Source organism: Tetrao urogallus, assembly GCF_951394365.1.
Source record: "Tetrao urogallus genome assembly, chromosome: 10".
NCBI classification, from domain to species: domain Eukaryota; kingdom Metazoa; phylum Chordata; class Aves; order Galliformes; family Phasianidae; genus Tetrao; species Tetrao urogallus.
Window position 1 is genome coordinate 4,525,981 of NC_136823.1, and position 22,388 is coordinate 4,548,368.

The following is a 22,388-nucleotide window of genomic DNA, read 5'->3' on the forward strand; positions in this document are numbered from 1 at the left end:
GTGATGTTTAGTTTCCCCAAGCTAAGCAAGAGAAAAGCATTACAGAAGGGCCCATTGCATTTACCTAAAATCTATCCGTATTTTTTCAGATAAGGCCCTGCTGCCACCAAGCTTTTTCTCAAATAGGTATTTGCGCAGAGTCTAAGCTCTGTACAATTACTTTAGATAAGATCAAAATGAAGACAGACACTTATATTTAGTGCTATTTTCGTGATGAAAATCAAATTGCTTTCTGCTTTTCCCACCTACATTTGTCTTGCTTCTGATCATTATTGCTGTTGTTGCTGTTTCATACAGCAGGAAAGCAAGTTTAGCTTCAGTTCCCAGTTGTTCAGTGTGGTTTGCCAGAGCTCTCTGAAACACTCAGCTGGGAAATCAAATGCTCGTGCTGTTGCATTTGAGGACTGATTTTGTCACAGTGGTGCCAAATTCCACATAACCATCTTAAGAAATGAAATAGGAGAGCAAGCACAACAAAATACTTCTAGGAACTGTGATAACTCTTCATGACCAGCAGGGACTACAAGCAAATTCGGAAGAGGTGAGCCCAAAGGAAAATACTCCGTTTTGTTTCCTTATTTGTTTGTTCTTATTTACATGTTTACATGTAATTCAACAATTGCCCATAAAGGAAAATTCTCTTCCAATAAGAAAACTAATGGTGGCTTGTTGAGTCTGTGAGCATTGCACAAAGTACTGAACCAAAATGAACACGTTGTGAAAGTCTCAGTTCAAGGGGCCGGATTCTTGAGTGACATCTGAAGCACCACAGGGAGAAGTTAGTAGGAGCATTCTTCAATGCATATGGGTTTTTGCTATGTATATGTGTAACAGCATGTGTGCTATCACTTGGTGTGCAATATCTGTGTGCTTCCAAGCAGGGTCCTTCCTGTAAAAGAATAATAAAACAGAGTTTTCTTTGTGAAATGGAAGACCATTTCATGAGTAGTCTTTTAGTACTTTCTATATTTCAGTCCCATTCCATACACTCCAGGACACTGCTGACATGAACTGTTTTGCTATGAAACTTAGTATTGGTGTTCTCTTGACTTGATTGCCCAATACAAATAGAAATGTAAGTGAAAATAACTCTTGGCAGCAGTGGGCTCAACTGGAGTCCCATTAAGGTCAGAGCAATAATACCTTCAAAGTTTTATGAAAGTGATGTGGCACTTTATATAACGGTGTTTCTTCAGAATTTATTGTTTGGAGCTGCTTTAGTCTTGCCTTGCGTGGAGCCCTCAGAGCTGCTGCGCTCCAGGGAAGGAGGAGCACAATGGATTGGAGGGGAGGGGGTGCTCCACTTTGAATGAGGCAGAGGTTACAGGTTCTGTAGGAATGGTGGTTTCCTGCTGCACAGCTTCTGCCCTGTTCCACTTTTGCCTTTTGATATCACTCGTGAAAGATGATAGGAATATTGCTGTAGACTTTGATTTTATGCAACCAGTTCTAAACTTTTCAAATCTGATTTTATGCAGGCCAGAAGAGAGAAAAATGCTTTTATTAATGAAGTGGCACTCTCTTTGTCCTGGTTTCCCTGGCTGTGCTTATTACCTTGGCTGTTATGTGTGCTTGGCTCTCTCGACTCATTCTTCTCTAATGTGGTGGTGATGCGGGACAACCACATGGTATCTAAATCCCTATTTTAGAGGGCTTTCTCCTCTTGGCTGAGCAACCCTAGTAACTGAAGTCAAGGAAGCTCTATTGTGCATTGAGGAATGTGGTGGGAAGCTACCATGCCCTTCCTAGTACACTCAGCCTTGGCCCAAAGGTGCTGTGGGAGCAAAGGCTGACTTATTTAAGGGATCTCTCCAGCTTCTTCCCACAAACTGAAACACTGAATTGCAAGTGTCCTACCTGATCTGCTGGCTGACAGCTGCAATTTGTCTTTCCTTCTGCCCAAGCCAAGCCACAAAGCTTATTTAAGAATCTTTTTGTTCCATTCCACTTTAAACTCATTTTAAATTTCAATCCCAATGATGTGAGAGAATGCTTAATCAATCAGAGGTTGTGTACCAAGTGTCTTTGTTGCTGTATCACCCGCTCTTGTTCTGATTGTTGTATGCGAGTCATAGTTTGTGAAAAACTACTGTATATAAAAGTGGGTGGTGAGTGGAAATTGGAGGCCACGGGCTACTTCTGTTGTAATTTATTATTTCTTAGCAGGGCCAGTGTAAGGATGAGTTTCCTCCAACATTTTCTTCCTTATTATCAAACATAGATATGGTTTATATATATATATATATATATATATATGTACATATATATATATATATACACACTTCTTTGTTGAGTTTTCTTTTGTGGTTTTGTTTTTTGTTGGTTGGTTGGTGTTTTTTTTTCCACTCATCAGCGCACAGCTTTCTCCAATACCTGGAATCTCCAGCTGATGCTCAGTCCAAATTAAGTGCCAAATAAATAAATAAAGATCTAATATGAGACTTATATAAGTACGTAAGTATATAAGTATATGAGTTTATATAAGTACTGGTACACCCTAATGACTTTCACAGCCTCCTTTGGCAAGAAAGAAACGCTTTCAGTTCTGCATCTTCATCAGTAGGTGGTGCTGGCTAGCCGCACATTTGTTAGTGCTCTGGAAGCTGCACCTTAATCTTAGGAACAAACGTGGGTAAGAAGGTCAAAACTGCTACGTGATCTCAGTCCAGCCTCAGAACGGAAACTCAGTTTTGTCCGTTATACAGTGATCTGTATTGTCTTATGCAAAGGTTGCTGGGCTTCTGAATGGCTACCAGAATTGCTCAAACTTCTCATGAGCAGAAGTTTTTTCTTTTCTGATTGGAGTGTAGCAGAAATCAAATATAAAGCCAGTAAGCATGGACTTCAGCTTTGCATTGAAGACTGCAGTTCAGGATTAGGTGAATTACAACATGGGAGAACCATACTCTGTGGTGCTTTCTGAGGGGATGTAAGAGTAACTGCAATTACTGCTCTGAATGCTTCATCAGTCTGCTACATGCTGCAGCTGAGATTAAGACTTGGTTAGCAAGCATGGGTTTCAGCTCACCCAGCTGGAAACACTTGCCGTGCAGCTGTACGTCAGCTGTGTGCCCTGGCTCTGTAATCAGTGTGGAGAACTCGTGCTTAGGTCAGACGGACCTTGCTGACATGAGGGCCTTCTATGGGCACAAGGGAAGCCTGCAGCAACTAACTCGGGTAAAGAGTCTGTGCTGGCAGTTCTGACATTTGCTTGGATTAGTTCTGTCCTATTTTTGAGAACCTCGAGAAGCTAAGCTCTGATCGGTCATAGCGCTTTTTTATGTACGAGTGATGTCATTCTCTTTAAGAGCATGGATCAATCCGAGGCAGTTGGGGGATGGATGTGGGTTGGCATCTCCAAGATATCCCCAAGATAGCAGTTCTGAAATAGGGGCCTTTTCTACTTCATCATCTCAGATATGGGTACCTTTTATCTATGACAGAGATGCAGTGCCAGCCATGTCTCTCAAGAAGGAAGTTTTCCCAAGCCCTAAAATAGAAATAAATGCCTTCGTTGATTGGTGGAGAAAGCTGGAGATTAAAGGTTGGAGGACCCTGCCCTCAGTAGGTGAGCACTGTACAGGATGGGGACAAATTGCCAAGAAACACTTTGAGAACTCTATGTTCTCAAATCACATATGGATTTTGGGAGCTTCACCTCTGCTTTTAGGAGTTCTAATGATTTGTCCTTAAGAGATACATATTTCCTGACTAGTAGATGTTAAGAATAACGTAGACTGTAGACAGGAGTGGCATTTGGTATACAAAATTAGATAAGCTTGCAGAAAAATATGGAAAACTGAGCCCACAGGAAAGGGGGAGAGATGTCTATACACAGAAAAGCCCGCAGGAAAGGAAAGATATCTATACACAGAAGGACTTGTGCGGACAGGAAAGTACTTATAGTGATTTTCTGCCTTTGCAATCAATCTTAAAGTAGAACAGGGAGGAAGTTTATAAGCACAGTCCTCACCCCAGCAAATGTAACAGGTGATTCTTCCTCAGCTTCCAACTGAAGTCCTTTTTAATTGCTAGGTATGTCCTTGTGTTTGTGGAGGATTAAGAAGCATTTTAGCCATCTGAAATGGGAAGTTGAAGAAAAACACTTTTAGTGGAAAAATCTTTGTGTGATTTCTTTTTTTTTTTTTTGGACATAATTTACTATTAGAAGTGAATGACTGATAATCTTGATGTACCTTTCCATAAATCTGTAAATAAACGTTGAGCTTTGTGGGAGCTTTTGTCCAGCATTGCCAACGTTACCATAACATGGAGCTTCATGCAGGAAGGTATTCCATTTGTTGAAGTGTCTGTTTTGAGGACTGCTGACTGGCAAATGGTAAAAGGAGCTAAGAAAGGGGGACTGCCTAAAGAAATCTCTCACGCATGGGCGTACAGTAGACATGCAACAAACAGTAGCTCATTGTGTTTTTTTCTTATGGTTTTTTTTTGTTTGTTTTTTGTTTTGTTTTTTTTTTTTGTTTTTTTTTTTTTGTGGAAGCCTACAGGAGTTACACACACTTCTGAACTGATTGGAATATCTTAGGTCTATTGCATAATTTGCTTCCTTTATTTTCCTTTATTTAAACTTTGAAAATTGTATAGTAGCAGTAATGACAGGTGAAAGAATTACTAAATTGATTGAAGCATACTTATTGCAGACTTGTACTGAAGCATGTACAAATTAAACTTAATAGAACATTGTATTATATTAGCGACTAATTATAACTACATAGGAAACCCAACATCATTATCCAATATTAAGTTCTGTTGCTTAATCTGATTTATTTTTAATCCATTTGGGAGGATCTCACATTAAAGTGTTTAGAGAAATGCACACAGTTCATAACTTTTTCAATTCCCTGTTGTTGGTAGATATTTGTTGATGACCATAACCATAGTAGCACCTTCCTATGCATAAAGGAACTTTATGCTCATGGGAATTATCCTCTAGCTTTTTAATGCAGAATGATTAAATGGCAAAGTTTCAGTGCAAAAATTCTGGGCTGTTAAAGAGAAAACTCATCACTGACTCATCTTCTCCAGAAACAGGGATATGTGCTTGACCCTATGGAGTTGAAGAACGTTTCTAAAAATCAATTAAATTACCCTATTCCTGTCACTAAAGAATCAGGGTTAAGCATAGTGGTCTTCATTTATGAGTGCACAAACAGCGTTTTTTCCAGCTGTCGTAATGTCTGCTCCTCAGCTATGTGTTTTGAGCATAGCGTGCAGTAAATACCTGCTGTGTGCAATGCAATGGGTATACTGGGATAAGTTATCTGTAGACTCAGGGGCTGTAGTTCCTGCAGACTGTAGGGAAATGAAAAATAAGCAACTGCGGCTTGGCGTTTGTTTGGAGGACGTTAGTTCTGGTCTCTTCCCACTGACTCAGTTGGAAGCAGACTGAGCCGAGGGCAGAGCGGCAGCCGGGCCCTGCTGAGTGCCCCTCTTGTGCCTTGCAGAGCACCCCGGAGCCGCACAGCGCCCGCCGCCCAGGGCTGACACGCGGCTGGGCCACGGCGAGCCGCAAAGCTGCTGTCCACGTGGACCGGAGCTGAAATCCCTCGTCCGGCGGCCACCAGAGCCTCCCCCGCCAAGCCCCGAGACATGGCAACAAACGGAACGAAGGTGGCCGACGGGCAGATCTCCACGGAAGTTGACGCTTCGATCACCAATGACAAGCCTAAAACTTTGGTAGTAAAAGTGCAGAAGAAGAAGACGGACCTTCCGGACCGAGATACCTGGAAAGGAAAATTTGACTTTCTTATGTCCTGTGTAGGTTATGCCATTGGTTTAGGGAATGTGTGGCGGTTTCCATACCTCTGTGGCAAGAATGGTGGAGGTATGTTTGCTCTTTATTTTTTTACAACTTTTGGCATATGTGCATGTTAGTATTTGCCATAAAAATTGTTAGAAATGTGTTTCAGTAGACGGTTTTTTTTCCATCTGTGTATGTGTGATTTTAGGGTTGCTTTTTTTTTTTTCTCTTTGCTTTGCTTTTAACTAGATCATGAGGGTTGGAAGCATCTCAGAGCAGGGCGCTCTGCTTTGAAGTCTGCTGTGCCCTCGAGTTTATTCTAATGTCTCATTGGCAAGTGCTTATAAAAGACCATAAGGTATTAGAAAAGAATTGAAGCACATTCCCCTCCAACCCTTCAGAACCCTCTTTTGGATTGAGCGTTTGAGAGGATTGCATAAGGCTTGTAACTCTTACTCAGAGCTTATCATCAAAGGCTGGCTTCAGCTGGAAAGCAGCCAGTTCTGGCTAAAGCCTTTATACTGTATGCGTGCTGCTCTTATGGATGAAGACAACAAAATGCATGGTCCATTGTATTTTGGTTTTTACTTAAATGGAAGGTATTTACATGATGGGGAGAGACATTTTTTCCCTTAGCAAAACCTCTTGAGATACTGGTTCAGAACTGTGCATGTGCTGCTCACTAGCTGTTTTAGCAAGCTACACCTCAGAGAAAAAATGTGGGTTTCTTTCCAGATATAGTAGGGGTGGAAAAGCTAGAAACAGTAGTGGCTTTCTGCACTGTAATAGGCTTTTTCTTATTTCTTTTTAGGTGCATTCCTGATACCTTATTTCCTAACTCTAATTTTTGCTGGAGTGCCACTGTTTCTTTTGGAGTGTTCCCTTGGTCAGTACACATCTATAGGAGGCCTTGGAGTGTGGAAGCTTGCTCCAATGTTCAAAGGTACAATATGAATTTGTATTTCTTTCTGTTTATCCATGTAGCAGACATTACACGAAGTGGCAGGGCACGGACATTTCTTCATTTTTACTTAAACTACCATATTTTACAGCAACTCCTAATTTTATGAGGTGTAACTGACAATTTTGAGACAAGCTAGGATATTTTTCATTTCCCTTTAAAAACAGGCATCAACAGACTAATTCTGTGAAATTTAAAAACTCATTTTTGTTAGGAACACACAAAGATAGTTCAAAATCTAGCAACCTGTCTGAGCAGGCAAAGAACTTGGTTCCTTGGTTCACAGCATTTTGATAAACCATGTTTCTATTCCAGGTCATGAGGGTTTGTATCTCCTTTTGTTTTGTACTGATATGTGAAGGCTGGACACTTCAAAGCTAGCAATTCCAATCTGAATTGCTTGAAAGAAAGATCACTCCATGCTTAGATTTTCAGCTAGTTTGGTTTTCTCAGTTCTAGAACCTTAAGATTTTATCCTGGATTCTGTGTAAACTCACAAGCATCACATACTGCTTTCCATCCCCTAATCCTAAACCACTTGATACTTAAGAGCTCCTGAGTTGACTTGTGGTCCAGCAAAAGAGCAAGTTATAGGCTGAGTTATGAATTACTTCACACAATAGGACTGACAATTAGCACAGGGTGGGATAAAAGGTTTTTTAGGATGGGTTCTGTGCCAGGAAATGTTTTGTTTGGAAAACACAAGTAGATTAAAACATTTCTCACAGATTTGTATTGTAACTGTGCTTGAGTTACTGATGTTGACAGGGAGTACAGTGCAAAGTATAGACTTTACTTTGCTCGTTATTTTGAATACTTCTTCCTGTTTAGTGTCATGCAGCAAGTGTCATCAGCCTGAACTTTTTAAAATGGCCCTTAAGAAGTCTCCATGTGGAGCAGAAGAGGACATTCTGATCGCAGAACTCCTGACTTGTTTCTTTAGCCTGAGCTACCAAAATAGCATTATACTAAGGGTGAAGTACTTTCAGCAGTGAACTAAAGGGCTGACTGGTCTTTTAACTTGTACACAGTTTGTGTGCATATGCCAGAAGTTGCTGTGGTACTGCTGTTTTGGAGAATGATTTGATTTAGCTCTCTTCCCTACAAGTAAGAAACTCCAGTAAAAAAATCTCAGCAGCAGCAGATGTGAGTGCTTACTGCAGCACTGAGAACTGGGCGCTGTAACTGATCTAATTAGATTAGCCATCGCTCAGATTAGCTATCTTTTTGTAGAGGTACTTCTAGAATTTGAACTTACAGCATCTGGTAAATGCTATCTGCATCATTTGTCCTACTGCAGCACTTGAGCTGACGCTCATGCAACCATTACAGAAAGTTACCTTCTTTTGTTTCTTGTTTTGCAGGTGTGGGACTAGCTGCTGCAGTCCTTTCCTTTTGGCTAAATATTTACTACATTGTGATTATTTCATGGGCCATTTATTACCTGTATAATTCCTTTACAACTGTAAGTATGGGGTTGAAGTGGAGGGATTTTGTTCAAGGAAAAGCAAAGTGAGGTAGCTAGCTGATTAAACTATCTCACTGTGAAGGTGAGAGATTACACAAAATACATAAAAATCAGTAGGATAAGAATTTTTTTATTCAAAAAAACTCTTTAAAAATTCAATTTTTTTTTCCTTCATGAGAAACGCAGGATAGAAAACTGAATGTCAGTGGAGAAACACAGTAAAAGCTTGTTTTGGAGCCCTAGGCTTCCCTTTCTTACTGGTTTGTTTAAATTTTCTGATTCTGATCTTCAGAGCCATAGGTCTTTCATCTGTCCCCTTTTAGTTTCACTTTATTACCTGTTTGCCATTCAATCACAAGCATGCCTGCTTTCTTCTCTACCAGGCAGATGCAGAGAATCTGTGCTCAGGCTTGTGACTGCTAGTCCTGGCAATGCTAACACGAGTGCTAGTATCACCTTGTCTTTCAACAAAGAGGCAACCAGTCATTCCTCTGAGAAAAATTCTAGTGTGTAAAAGGTTGGGTTTTTGTGTTTGTTTTTTCTTCCTTTTTTTTTTCTTTTTTGAGTTTTTTTTAATGTGATAATGTTTTCCAAGATCTGCCATCACAAGAAAATCTATGCTGTATTTGTATCAGATTCACTCTATTACATAACACGTGCAAATAGGCTTTGTCTATTACAATTTCAGAAAGATAACAATGTAAGTTTTGTTTTTTAGACGTGTCCATTTTTCTAATTGTCCCTTGGCCGAAGGAGATAATTGAACTCTGATAAGTAATCATGATGTTTTTATTACGGGTAGTGCAACAGGAGGTAACTGGACCTCCAGGAGGTCCTTTGCGCTGCCCTTGTTTCTTGTAGTATGCTCAGTGTACTCGAACATGCTGAGAGACAGCCAACTCCAAAGCATTTGAGCAGGTATAGTAAAGAAAGGAAGAAATACTTCCGCATCTGATTGATGTAATTGATACAAAGCTAAATAACTTACGTGGCAGACACGCACCACAGGGAGATCAGTACATCGCAGAAGTCAAAATATATTAGTTCTCCTTTCTTTTTTTGTAAAATGAGGTATTTGGGGTAATGCTTACTTTAAAATTGACTGTTTAGGATTTTCTCTCTTTCTCCTTTGTAAATAGACTCTTCCCTGGAAGCACTGTGAGAACCCATGGAACACTGATCGCTGCTTCTCCAATTATACCTTAGCAAACACCACCAACATGACAAGTGCTGTGGTTGAATTCTGGGAGTAAGCTGAGAATGTTTCTCTATGCCATTTCTGTGCATTTGCAAGGATTAGCTTATTATATTTCATATGCCATCTTCTGAACTGATTATCAAATATACCATTCTGTTTGCTTTTTCTAGACGCAACATGCACCAGATGACTGATGGATTGGAAAAACCAGGGCAGATCCGATGGCCGCTAGCAATTACTCTGGCAATTGCCTGGATTCTGGTTTATTTTTGTATCTGGAAGGGGGTGGGCTGGACTGGAAAGGTAAGATGAAAAAATACTGTAAGTATATTTTGATTTAAAATGCTTATTTTACTAAGATATTTTGAAAATTTATGAGGTAAGACACAGTGGGACAGTTTTCTGGGACAGTTCTGTTAAGCATTGCGTTTCTGTCCTATTTGAATTGATAGAGTACCATTTGTTTGACAAGGCTCCACAGCTTGCTCTGACCATCTTGGTTAGGGTGTTCATTTACAGACTTCCTAGCTTTGCCAAGTAGAAAATCCCTAAATATAAATCTGCTTGCTCCTCAAAGGAATATTCTGGCTAGTTTGAATTGTAGTAGAGTGAGGATGCGGCATGTTGGCTTCAGTAACCAGTATACATTTATTAAACAACTCTTGATGGACTTAGATATGTAACTGTTGAAGGTGCATGCCAGAACTTTTCCCTTCTTATGCTGAATGAGAGCCAGACATGGTTCTGGCCACAGGCATGCTTGCATACTATACTTCTTTGAGTCTGATTGGTTTCTAAGTACCAAACCGAATTAAAGGAAGTTTATTGTGAGAGATCTTTCTCCAGGAATGGAAGGGTAACAGCATTTTAGAGTTGGACACTGAAGTGCAGTTACAGTGATGAAATCAGAATGTTAAAGATGTTAAAGTAGCTGTTTGAAAAGAGAAGTAAAATTATATTCTACAAGCAGGGTAGGAGTACTGCAGCTATGAATCTTGTGGTTTGGGGAACTCCCTTGTTGAACACAAGAAAGAGAAGCACAAGCCCCTGGTGCAGAAGCCTTCTAGTCCACCCAGGAAAGTTGGCAACAACTGCCTGAACTGAAGACACAGTGTTTTGGATGTTCAGCATTAGGCCCTTTACACTCTAAGCTTTAATTTTTTGGAGCAAATACCTGAACAAACACAGATGATTCTTCCGCACTTACAATGTCTTTTTTCTTCAAATCAGGTGGTGTATTTCTCTGCTACTTATCCCTATGTTATGCTGCTTATCTTGTTCTTCCGTGGTGTTACACTGCCTGGAGCAAAGGAAGGCATTTTGTTCTATATAACTCCCAACTTCAGTAAGCTTTCAGACTCTGAGGTAAATATCTAGTCTTTGTAAACAAAAGTTCCACCACTAACTTCACCTTTCAGACATAAGATTTGCTGTTGAAGCAGAGAAATGATTTAAATATATATATATATTTCTTGCCATCAGGTTTGGCTGGATGCTGCCACGCAGATTTTCTTCTCCTATGGTTTGGGTCTTGGTTCACTGATTGCCCTTGGAAGTTACAACCCTTTCCACAATAATGTTTACAGGTAAGCACATGACCGCTCATATTACAGTAGTACTTTGCCCTCTCAGCTGGAGCTGGATTCTATCTTTCTGGGTCCTGTATCTCTGAATTAATGTATAATCTCTGAAGTATTAAATGTTATGTGTATGTAAGAATGAGATGTATAACTGCATTTACACTAATGAGAGAGATGTGACTCGTCCAGTGTGAAACGGAACCCATTCTATGAAATCTAAAATCATTAAATTTATCCACGAAACCTTTTCAAAGGAAAAAAATGGTAATATACTGAGCATTAGCATTACTTTACTGCTTAAAACACCTTATCTTTATTTCAGGGACTCCATCATAGTGTGCTGCATAAACTCATGCACAAGCATGTTTGCAGGCTTTGTCATCTTCTCCATTGTTGGATTCATGGCTAATGTCACAAAGAGGCCCATTGCAGATGTTGCAGCATCAGGTACATAATATATTTTTCTCTAAGTTCTTCAGAGGCATCAATTATTTTTTGTTTGTATATTGCATCCCAACTACTTCACGTATTTGTTTAAAATCTCTTCTTCAAAGCATTCCTCTGCCCCCTGTCATTTCAGTAGCACTTAACACTCTCCCTCTTGCAACCAGTCTTTCAAACTTCTTAAGGCAGTACCAGCAAAATCATTTCACATTTAACAGACTGCCTGCCTTCAGTGCTTGCAAAGCTTTAGCGTTGGAGAGTGGTCAGCCAGAAATGCATACTGGGTTGATGCAGTGAATACTAATGAATATGCTTACAGGGACTGCATTTATAAGAGGTGGCAGCACATGTAGCTGTTTGAGTGCTTGGCTGTGACATCAGATTGAGAGCCCCTTGCTACTGAAATTCTTAAAAACAACCTGAAAGGAGGAATTATGGTCATTATGTTTTAGGACCATATATTCTCAAATTCGGTTAGGTTTTTAAATTCTTTCTACTGTTTCTTGAGGTCAAACCCTTTGAGGCATATCAGTCTCTCACTGGTTAAACTACAGCTATGAGCCAATTTTATGGGGCCTTTTATTAGAAAAGTAATCTTATGCAGGGCAGTACGATAGATCCATAGATAGATTCTGTATACTTTGCAGTTCTTTGCCTTTCTTCCAGAAGAAGAAGCTTACAGAAGCAGAGCAGATGGTTACCTTAACCCAGCTGGTGCACCAAATACTCATTTAGCAATTTTGGCCACAGGGAGCGTTCTGATAACAGAAAGCATGGTCGGAAGTCTGGTGGACAAAATGTGTATTACTGTACTGGCAAACAAATATCACTGATGAAAATGAGAGAATTTAAGCACCAGAAATAGTCTTCATCCAAAAAAAAAAAAAAGCAAAAAATGTTATGACATACATTGTTGTCACTTCTTTAAACTGAGAGGAGATTTAGATGAGATATTAGGAAAGAATTTTTTATTCAGAGAGTGGTGAGGCACTGGCACAGGCTGCCCAGAGAATTTGTAGATGCCCCATTTTTGGAGGCATCAAGACAAAATTGGAAGGATCTCTGGGCAGCCTGATTTAAGGTTCTTCTTCCAGTACTTTGCTCTCATCAACAGTTGTTAGGAATGTGAATGAAAATGTTTACCTATTTACAACTACAAAGCATATTAAAATGTGTTTTATAAGAGAATTCATGGTACAACAGCAAATGGAAATACTTTAAGTGCTGGAAAGTGTCTTCTCCATTTCTGAGCTTTGTTCCTCCATTAAAATACTCGATGCAGAGCAGAAGTTAAAGCCATCAGTGATTACTTCAGAGGAAGTAATTCAGAGGCTGGTTCTTAACTGAAGATATATTCCTAGCTAAGGACAACATTCCTTGTTTACTATACAAAGGTGTCTCCCAGGAGTGACTTCTGAACTTTATCTAGTGTTTTCCTTGGTTGGTTTGGGTTTTTTCAGGTTTTGTTTTTATTTTGGTTGGTTGTTTTTTAATGCAAGATGTGTGCACTGACTTCACAATTAACACCATTTGAGCCAAAATCCCTTGATTGACAGATGCATCCATGACTAAGTCATTCAAATAAACCCATGTATCAACAGGAGTTGATAATCCCAGAACCCAATCAATTACATTGACATTTTGTATCCTTTTTCTCCTACAGGTCCTGGACTGGCATTTCTAGCTTATCCAGAAGCAGTGACACAGTTACCAATTTCTCCTTTGTGGGCAATACTGTTCTTCTCCATGCTGCTAATGCTTGGAATTGACAGTCAGGTAATACTGGCATAAAAATTATTAACAATAAAGAAGATGAGTTTTCCGCAAAACGTATGGTAGAGTGTTGGCTTTGCTCTGTGCTTTCCACATTGCCAGCTGTTACTGGTGCATTGGTTCTGGTATAATCAGATAAACAGTAGGAGATACCGAGGAGGGAAAGAATTGGAGGAGCCTTTCATTTTTCGTGAACTGTTGGAATTGTATGCCGAATAATTAGGCAATTTATTCTGCAAACAGAGGATCTTCATGTGGAATCTCAACCATTCAATCACAGCATTAAAATACTTCTGAGTTGTTAATGAACTTGGGAAACGTTGACATATTTTTTACAAGATTTAAATAGCACAAATATTTCTGAAAGGTGACCATGCCCTATGATTTGTAAGAACTGTAAATATTGGTTACTCTGATTTCATGGTTGGAAATCAGTAAAACATGTTTATTTTGAGTATAAAATATATATATACTTGGAAGACCGTTACATTTACATTCTCAGTAAAAATGTTACCATTCCATTGACGTTTCTGGAGCTGCAGAAAGTATCTGCTTTATAACATTTTAGAATCAATCTTGTGTCTCTAGTCTTCGCTCTGAAGCACGGATCTAATCAGACTTTTTGAGCTTTCATATATGTAAGTAAATAATGGAAGAAGTCAAGGTTTTTTGATAGATCCGTGGACCAAAGCCTTCAACTGCAGGCTTCCATCACAAGAAAGAGCACTTTATGTTGTTAAGCACATGCTATAGGTCATACTTTCGAATGTTGAATGTTTTTCAAGCTGGGAATCTTTTTTGCATAGATCTTTTCAGACAGAAACAAGGATATTCAGAAGCACTGCTTCCTCTGCAGTCAGATGAATTTTCCTTTATCATTTAATGGATGCAGCCTTAGGCCTGTGATGAGTGTTATTCAGAACTCCTCCCCTAAACCCAATCCTGCAGTTGCAATGCATCGCGTTGTATTTTATTTCTAAATGTACTTGCAGTTCTGCACTGTCGAAGGATTCATAACAGCTTTGGTGGATGAATTTCCAAAGTTACTGCGCAATCGAAGGGAAATCTTCATTGCTGTTGTGTGTATTGTTTCCTATCTGATAGGGCTGTCCAACATTACTCAGGTACGTTCAGTAGAAGAATGTGTTCTTATTTCCGCTGTACCTATCTGCTTCATTTCCCTCTTCCACCATCCCCCCGTAGAATCATTGCAGAGGCTTCAGGAAGCAGACATTAGCTTGCAGGTGTACAGTCCCTGTATGCCCTGGATGCAGTGAGGCTTGCTGAATGGTTCATGTGACGAAAAAACGCTCATATCCACAATCCCTCATACGGTTCAAGAAATGCTAACTAGAGATGCTCTCCATTGCTTCCTGTGAACTAGTAGATTGCAGACAGATTGAGGGAAGTGTATGAATTGTTGAACAAAAAGGAGTAAAGTGAAATCAAACCATTAATTGAATTCTGGCTCCAATCTAATTCTTGTCAGTACTGACCTCATGCATTAGAAGACTTCAAGCTGTTAATGTTAATTAATTTACATTGTACCCTGTGCTCCACTGTTGGTTTTTAGCTTGTATTTTAATCCATTTTGAGATTGGAGTCCTTAATACTTATTCTAACACTTCCTCCTTATGTGTTTTAGGGTGGAATCTATGTGTTTAAGCTTTTTGACTACTACTCTGCCAGTGGGATGAGTCTCTTGTTCCTTGTATTCTTTGAGTGCATCTCCATATCCTGGTGCTATGGTAAACAAGTTTTTGGGTTTGTTTTGTTTTGTTTTTCCACATTTGCAGCTGGAATTGAAACTGGCCTTGCTTTCTGTGCACATAACTTCACTAAGGACTCCAAGGTGGTTGGTGCGAGGTACTCCTGCCTCTTTAAAACACCCTATGTCCCTATGTATCAGCCTCAAAGTGATGAGATGCTGGGTGTTTCAGGAACACTGACATCTTTACATCTTTTTTTTTTTTTTTTTTTTTTTTTGTTTCCCTCTCTCAACGTAATGACTTGGGTCTCTTGTACCTTGTAATGTTTCTTTTCCAGAAATGGCTCTGTTACTTTAGGGTCTTGGAGGGAGAGGTGGGCTCCTTGCTCAATTCTGTCTTGCATAACTGCTCTAAAATATTCAGAAGTCTGGGCTGACAACTCTGTGTTTAAAGATGAAGAAATATATATAATATAATATTCTTTCCATAGTATTTGTATGTTAATTTTGATGTTAGTAAGGAATGTTAGGTTGTGTTACAAAACTGATTCAGAGCTAGATAACTGGAGTCTTTCTGCTGCCTTTATATAGCCTTAGAGGAGGAAACAGCCTATAATATATATATATATACACTATATATATATATATATATATATACTATATATATATATATAGTATGTATATGTATATCATATATATATATAATATGTATATTATATATATATGTATATATATATAAACAGCCTATAATATATATATATATTAATATATATATATAATATATAATTTATAACCAGCCTATAAATCCTACAAATGTGAACAGAAAATGCACCAGCTAAGTAATAAAGAAATCTAATAGGAAGTTATAAATAATGCAGTAGATGTACCTTTTGGAAGGTGATGGATTATTAGCAGATAGCAGCAGCAACAGAAGGGCTAGCCTACTCTTTGATTTCATGTGCAGCTCTGCATGTATTCAGTGAACATACACTCCACAAAGTGAAGCCTGTGCTGCTGGCTAATGGTGGTATGGATTTATTTTTTTCTTTATTCTGTGAAATATCATTCTAAATATCTATTTCTTCTAAGACCAATTTATTGTATGGACTTCCGCTGTCTTTGCAGAGGAACATTTTCACTGGTAGTAGATAAAATAAAAAAAGATTAAAAAATGATTTTGGTTCTTATGAATTTGCACATTTATTTCCCATTCCAGTAGGTGAAATGTTATGTCGATTGAGGTCTATATAGAGCTTCCAAATATACTACTTCATTTGTGACAGTCTCTCGAAAGCATTGAGCTTTCAATTGAATCAGTTATGTGATAATTTCTATATTGTTTCTTATTTTTATATTTAGGTGTTAATAGATTTTATGACAACATCCAAGAGATGGTGGGATACAGACCCTGCATCTGGTGGAAACTCTGCTGGTCATTTTTTACTCCAATCATTGTGGCAGTAAGAAACAAACTTTTATAGTATGGTTTAAGAGAGATACACAAGGTGTACTATGCACTCCACTATTGTCCTTTACACCCCCATAGTTTCATACCTGACCTCATCCTTTACTTAAGGGTATGAGCAATTCCATTGAAGGCAATAGGCAAAACCCCTTGTCTTTAGAAGAAGCCTGTGCACTAAGAAAAGAAACACGACACAATTTCAAGATTTGTATTAGTCTTCTGGAAATGCTGATTAGTCAAAAGCACAGTTAATTGGCACAGAAGTAAGAAACAAATTTTGACCATTTCATGTATTCTTAAGTAAAATTTGCTAATCTTTGTAAATTTTCTATGTACACAAAAAAAAAAAAAAACACCATGTATTGTAAACTGAATTCCTTCAGAAGGGCTATTCAGGCAACAGGTTACATTTATAAGCTGATGTTCTTCCTTCATGGGATTCTGTAGAATATATAACCCAATTTGTAAGGCATTTCTACTGTTTTTTCTGTCAAACCTTGCAAGGATTTTGTGCTTTGGAAACCACAGAACTGTCCTTTACTGATTCTAGGCTTTGTCCATTTAATCCCATTCAGTGTCTTTTGGAAATAATAAGTACAGAAATGTAAGCTTAATACGCAGACTTAGTAAGCCCAAATGCAATTTTAAAATGTTTTCAAGTATACTTGACATAATACTTCTCACTCACTGCTATTTCCTTGATATTCCCAAGTGGGTAGCCAAAGACCATAGGTAAACAAACAGCACTAAAGAGAGGCACAACAGGGTTATTAGACAGAGGGTTCTTTGATTCATCTCTACACAAGTGAAGAAGGTTTTTGTTTTCTGAAAGCAAGTGTTGAGGAAAGAATAAAGAGTACATTTTGTTTATTAGGTGATGAGAAATACTATAGATAAAACCTATCAATGAAATTTCTCCTGTCCTGTAAGGTCTTCGGTGTAATTTGTTGTCCTGTGCAAGGTCACATGTGATGATAAAGTGCAAATAAAATCTGCTAGTCTGTATTCTGCTCTCTGGCAAAATGTTCTGCACAAGGACTGAACCTGGGATGAAAAAGAGATTCGCTTTCCTGATTCAGTTTATCATGTTTTCCTTGATGTGGGCTGCTTTAGACATTTAGTGTACAGGCTGAGACAAAAATCTGCTTTGGGAACCTGAAGTTAAAAATACCATGTTTTCAAGTTAGTTGTTTAAAAACCATTAAATAAAAAAGTACCCCACGAGTGCTGCAGTTCAGTGCTACAGCAGACACATTCATGCAGGTATTATTGGGGAAGTAGTTCCAGAACCCTCATCTTTCCCAGTAGCCCTCTTCCCTCTGATTTTGTGCAGGTTATCTAAGGACTGTAGCAATACCAGTGGATTCCTATCACCAGCATACCTGAATTACCTGAGATACGCGTCATATATGTAAAAATACAGTGTTAACTTGAGGCATTAAGATTAATTTGGTAAGAAGCAGCCAGGTAAACTATCTCCCAGTCTCTTGTTATTAAAAAAAAAATTGAAGTGTATTTTTTTTTAATTTCGTAAGAGATATTGTTTATACAGACCAATCTGCAGCCACTTACTGATCCATAGGTTCTACTCTCTGACCTCATTTTCTGACTTTGCTTGGAGGATCCAAACAGTACCAAAGCATTCTTAAACATTAGAGAGGTCAGATACTAGAGAGTCAGGCTTTAAGGAACCTTTTTAATACAGGAGTCCCTTGCTGACCAGTGCAATGCAGCTGTATTAAAACAATGAGAAACTAGTAAAAACCAGAAACTTAATAGTTGCAGAATTACAGTTCAGATATTTGCAGATTTGCAAACTTGAGAATAAGCAAGCAGGGAATCAGTCAGTTGTACCATGCTGACATCTGCCTGTTTTCTGCAATGTCTGTCTGGAAGACTGATCTGCAGGCTACAAGTTAGTGCCTGCTGCCCTATACACAAGGAACTAAGGAGCCCTTTTCTCTGTGCCTCGATGTAGAAACAAGTCAATCCAGAAAATCTTTTGAACATAAAACTCATCCAAATCTTCTCTCTCCCTCCTACCTCCCCGCTCTGTTTTGCAGGGAGTGTTTATCTTCAGTGCTGTCCAAATGACTCCTCTCACAATGGGAAGTTATGTTTTCCCAAAATGGGGCCAAGGGGTTGGCTGGTTCATGGCTTTGTCTTCTATGGTGCTGATACCAGGCTATATGGCATATATGTTTCTTACCCTGAAAGGCTCCTTGAAACAGGTAAGTATCTCTTTTTCCTGTCTGCGTGATTGAATCCTGTAAAACCTGTGCACACTGACAAAAAATTGCTGAGCAGTTATTTTCTAGTTATATCCTTTCTGTGGACTCACTAACAAGCCAGTTATTTTGCATCAAGATGAAAAGTATAAAAACGTGTACCAAACAGACAAGATAGTGTCTATATGGTCTGCTGTTCAACACTTTTCCCCACATTAAGTGTGGTCCTTATTTCCAGGCTTTGACAATTCCAGATGTTTTGCACCTCAGCTCTTCATACTCATGAAAAAAGTACCAGTTTGCAAAACACGTAAATTTGTCCTTATTAATGCAAGACATGCTGTCATCTATCAAGGCAGGTGATGCTGAAAGGAATAGGAGTCAAACTCATACAAGTGAACCGTTGCAGCTCTTGATTTTCTTGAGTCTGCTCATAGCGAATCTGTTCAGCATCTCCCTGCAATGTGGTCAAATATTTGAGCTTCTGTTCTACATTTTGCCTGTTGAAGGCTATAATGGCTGCCTGATTGTGTTGCATCTGAGAAAAAGTGCAAGTTAAAATCTCAGATGTATCTCATGATTATGCTGCATCTTCTGTTAGTTCTCAATTAAAGGATTTCTGTTAAGAGTTACTTTAGTGAAGAACATTAGAAGCCATCTTCTTTTCATTGTATTCTGCTCTTAGCCTCTCCCTGAGTCCTTATTCCATCTGTTAAAAAGGAGATGACACTTCTCATGTGACAGAGGCTTCTTATGGCTTAAATCCATTTTAAGATCCTCGGGGAAATGCTGCTGACAGTGTGAAATGCTAATAGGGTTACTGACCAGTATACTGTTTAATTGTCAATTGTCCTCCTTAATTTTTTGAAGTGTGTGCATCCTTAGTTTTCTCTCTCCAGGCAATAGTCTCATTCTGTGTATAAGAGACACTTCAGTTGAAACACACAACTCTGTCCTGCATGACTATGTGTCAAAGTGATTTTGTCAGAATTTCTGAAATATTCTAAAATCAGCTGACAGAGCCATCCTTGCAAAGAGGCAGATGATCGTAAGCAGAATTGATGGGTAATGGCTCATGAGTTGCTCAGACCTGTATCCAAATATTTCTCTCCAGAAAATTTTAGAAGACTTAGCAATGCTTCAGAGACTTCTGTAAAATATTTTCTGTTATTACTGACATATGCATTTTCTTACTCCTACTTACTCAGTATCTTTATCTTGGTCTTACAAAAATGTTTATGTGCAAATGGACAATTGTTGCCCTTATATCAATAATTGCTTCCTTGCCAAGATTGTAAGACCACAATAGAAGTTCCTCAGTTCAGTCTTCCTGTAGATTCCTTCCATTTGTGAAAGCATTTGAATGATTTTCAAATTTTGAATGCACTGAAAAATGTTTTCACCAACAGAGTGGAGCAAGTGATTGTTCTGTTCTGTCCTTCTGAGGGCCCAGCTGGAGTACAGCATCCATACCTGAGCCCCCAACACAAAAAAGATTCAAAGCTGTTGGAGCAGGTCCAAAGGAAGGCCATGAAGATGATCAGAGGGCTGGAGCACCTCCCCTATAAAGAAGGGTTGAGGGAGCTGAGCTTGTTCAACCTGGAGGAGAGAAGGCTCACTATGGCCTTCCAGTACCTGAAGGGAGCTCATAAGCAGGAAGGGGAAAGAATTTACAGTCTGATAGTGACAGGACAAGGCAGAATGGCTTTGAACTGAAAGAGGGGAGTTTTAGGTTAGATGTTAGGAAGAAAGTCTTTCCTCAGAGGGTAGTGACACGCTCAAACAGGTTCCCCTAAGAGATTGTGGATGCCCCATCCCTGAAGGCATTCAAGGCCAGGCTGGATGGAGAGCCCTGGGCAGTTTGATCTAATAGTTAGCAACCCTGCCCATGGCAGGGGAATTGGAGTTCGATCGTTATGGTTCCCTTCCAACCTAAGTCATTCTATGTTCCTGTGATTCTGTGATCATTAGATAATAGGAAACATGGCAGTCACATGCTTTGACATTGTAAAGTGGACTCCCTTTCTTGGTACAGGTGTGAGCTACACAGACGAGCTTCATGACTGGAGAACACAAAAGGACTAGGAGGGACCAAACAAATAAAAAGATCATAAATACAAATCTACCGAACCTTTTATATTCTTAGAGGTAGTAACTCATAGAAGCTGCAACTGCTTCTCTCTCGTCTTTCTGACCCTTGAAGGGGTTCACCATCACTTCTCTGAGAACCACCGTGCTGCCCACTGCAAACTGTTTAACCTGTTTGCACTGTTTAACCTGTGCCCTTGCAACAGAGTCTTGCCTCTCCTACTCCATACTACAGTCTCCCCAAATTTCTTTCCCCTAGGCGTACTCAGTTGAATGTGCCCTGTGCATATGACATGTACCATTGTACGTGTGGTCTTTCAACTCCTACTGTCATGTCTCCTACAGAGCACAGTTCAAACTGCTCAAAATAGTTACAGACTGACTGAGCTTTATGCCATTCCTCACCCTGCTCCATGTTTCTCTTCTTTCTGCATAGAAACAAGACTAAGATGATTTGGTTTTGTTCCCATTCCAGAAAACTCATGGAGCAAAGATCTTTTAAAAGTTTGCGTTCAAATCTCAGTACATGAGCCATTTAAGAATAGCTTTACTTAACACAAGTAAATTTTCTTATTGGACTGGAGTGGGCTATTTTGTGACATGCTCAATATCAATAGTATTTTTGATAATGTTTTCAATATATGAGACCAGTATACATAGGACCTTAGGAGATGGGCAGAATTTTTTCACCTTAGCTCCAATACCTAGCCAGAGATTGTCTTAAAACAAGCAAACTAACAAAAAAAACCCTAGAAGCAGATTTTTGACTGCCTCGCATTTTTTGTTGTTCTTTAAACAGCGCATCCAAGTAATGATTCAGCCCAGTGAAGACATCAGTCATCCTGAAAATGGGCCAGATCAGGCCCAACAGAGCAACTCCGCAAACAAAGAAGCCTACATCTAAACTTCTGTATTACAAAAGTACAAATACTACTCCAGAAAAACAAAAAATATGGTTGAATATGACCACAAATTTAAGTCTGAGAATATAATTACCTACCTCTAGTGGCAAAAAAAAAAAAAAAGAAAAAAAGAAAAAAAAAGAAAAAAAGATAAAAGGTCACCTCCATTCTAAGGGAATCGCCATAGGTATGATCCAACCATTGTGCGAGCTCAGATGTTGACAGTATTTTGTGTTCTCTGGCAATCCACAGACTGTTAATGTTTTTATCCTTTCAGAACAATAGTTGCATATCTTGGCATTTGTAAACCGATGTGCAAAACCTTTTTAATCTACCTTTTAGCACGACTATTTGAAGTTTTGTGCTACTGATTTTTAGTAGTTTATCAGTACTTCTTACCACTGAATCCCAAGACTGTTATTTCTGACTTTGCAGGAGTAAAATTAAGTTTGGAATTGTTTTGTACAAAAGAATGACGTATTTTGTAACCAAGTGATTTGCAGTGAAAAAGTCTGCCCTAAAAAATTTGTTCTTGTCAAGGCCATTTGAGCAGGGAGAGACTTCTTTGAATTAACTGAGAGTCACAGTAGGTATAGCCTTTATGAACATTCCTACTACAAATTAAGTTATTATATGGCTATTTGTAGCAAGGCAGCATAGCAGGGCTGCAAACACTACCTGTTCTTAACCTTTCAGGATAACTTTCACACAAGATTGTGGATTTTTTTTAAAAGCATATACTCTATCTTATAAAAAGAAGTCATCTCTGTGAAGCAGCACTACATGAATCGCAGATGTATGGGCAAAAATGT

The 22,388-nt window shown here is 38.9% G+C and overlaps 1 protein-coding gene across 1 annotated transcript; it reads left to right on the forward strand.

Annotated features, from left to right (window-relative positions):
* Positions 1-5,610: 5,610 nt before the first annotated feature.
* On the forward strand, positions 5,611-21,578 carry SLC6A1 (solute carrier family 6 member 1; the record flags this gene model as incomplete). The annotated part of the gene is made up of 14 exons (XM_079540315.1): positions 5,611-5,845; positions 6,573-6,704; positions 8,087-8,187; positions 9,330-9,439; positions 9,559-9,691; positions 10,619-10,753; positions 10,871-10,974; positions 11,291-11,415; positions 13,076-13,188; positions 14,178-14,309; positions 14,831-14,933; positions 16,253-16,353; positions 18,422-18,589; positions 21,474-21,578. The coding sequence occupies 14 exons, from the start codon at positions 5,611-5,613 to the stop codon at positions 21,576-21,578; spliced, it is 1,797 nt and encodes a 598-aa protein (XP_079396441.1).
* Between the last annotated feature and the right edge of the window lie 810 nt (positions 21,579-22,388).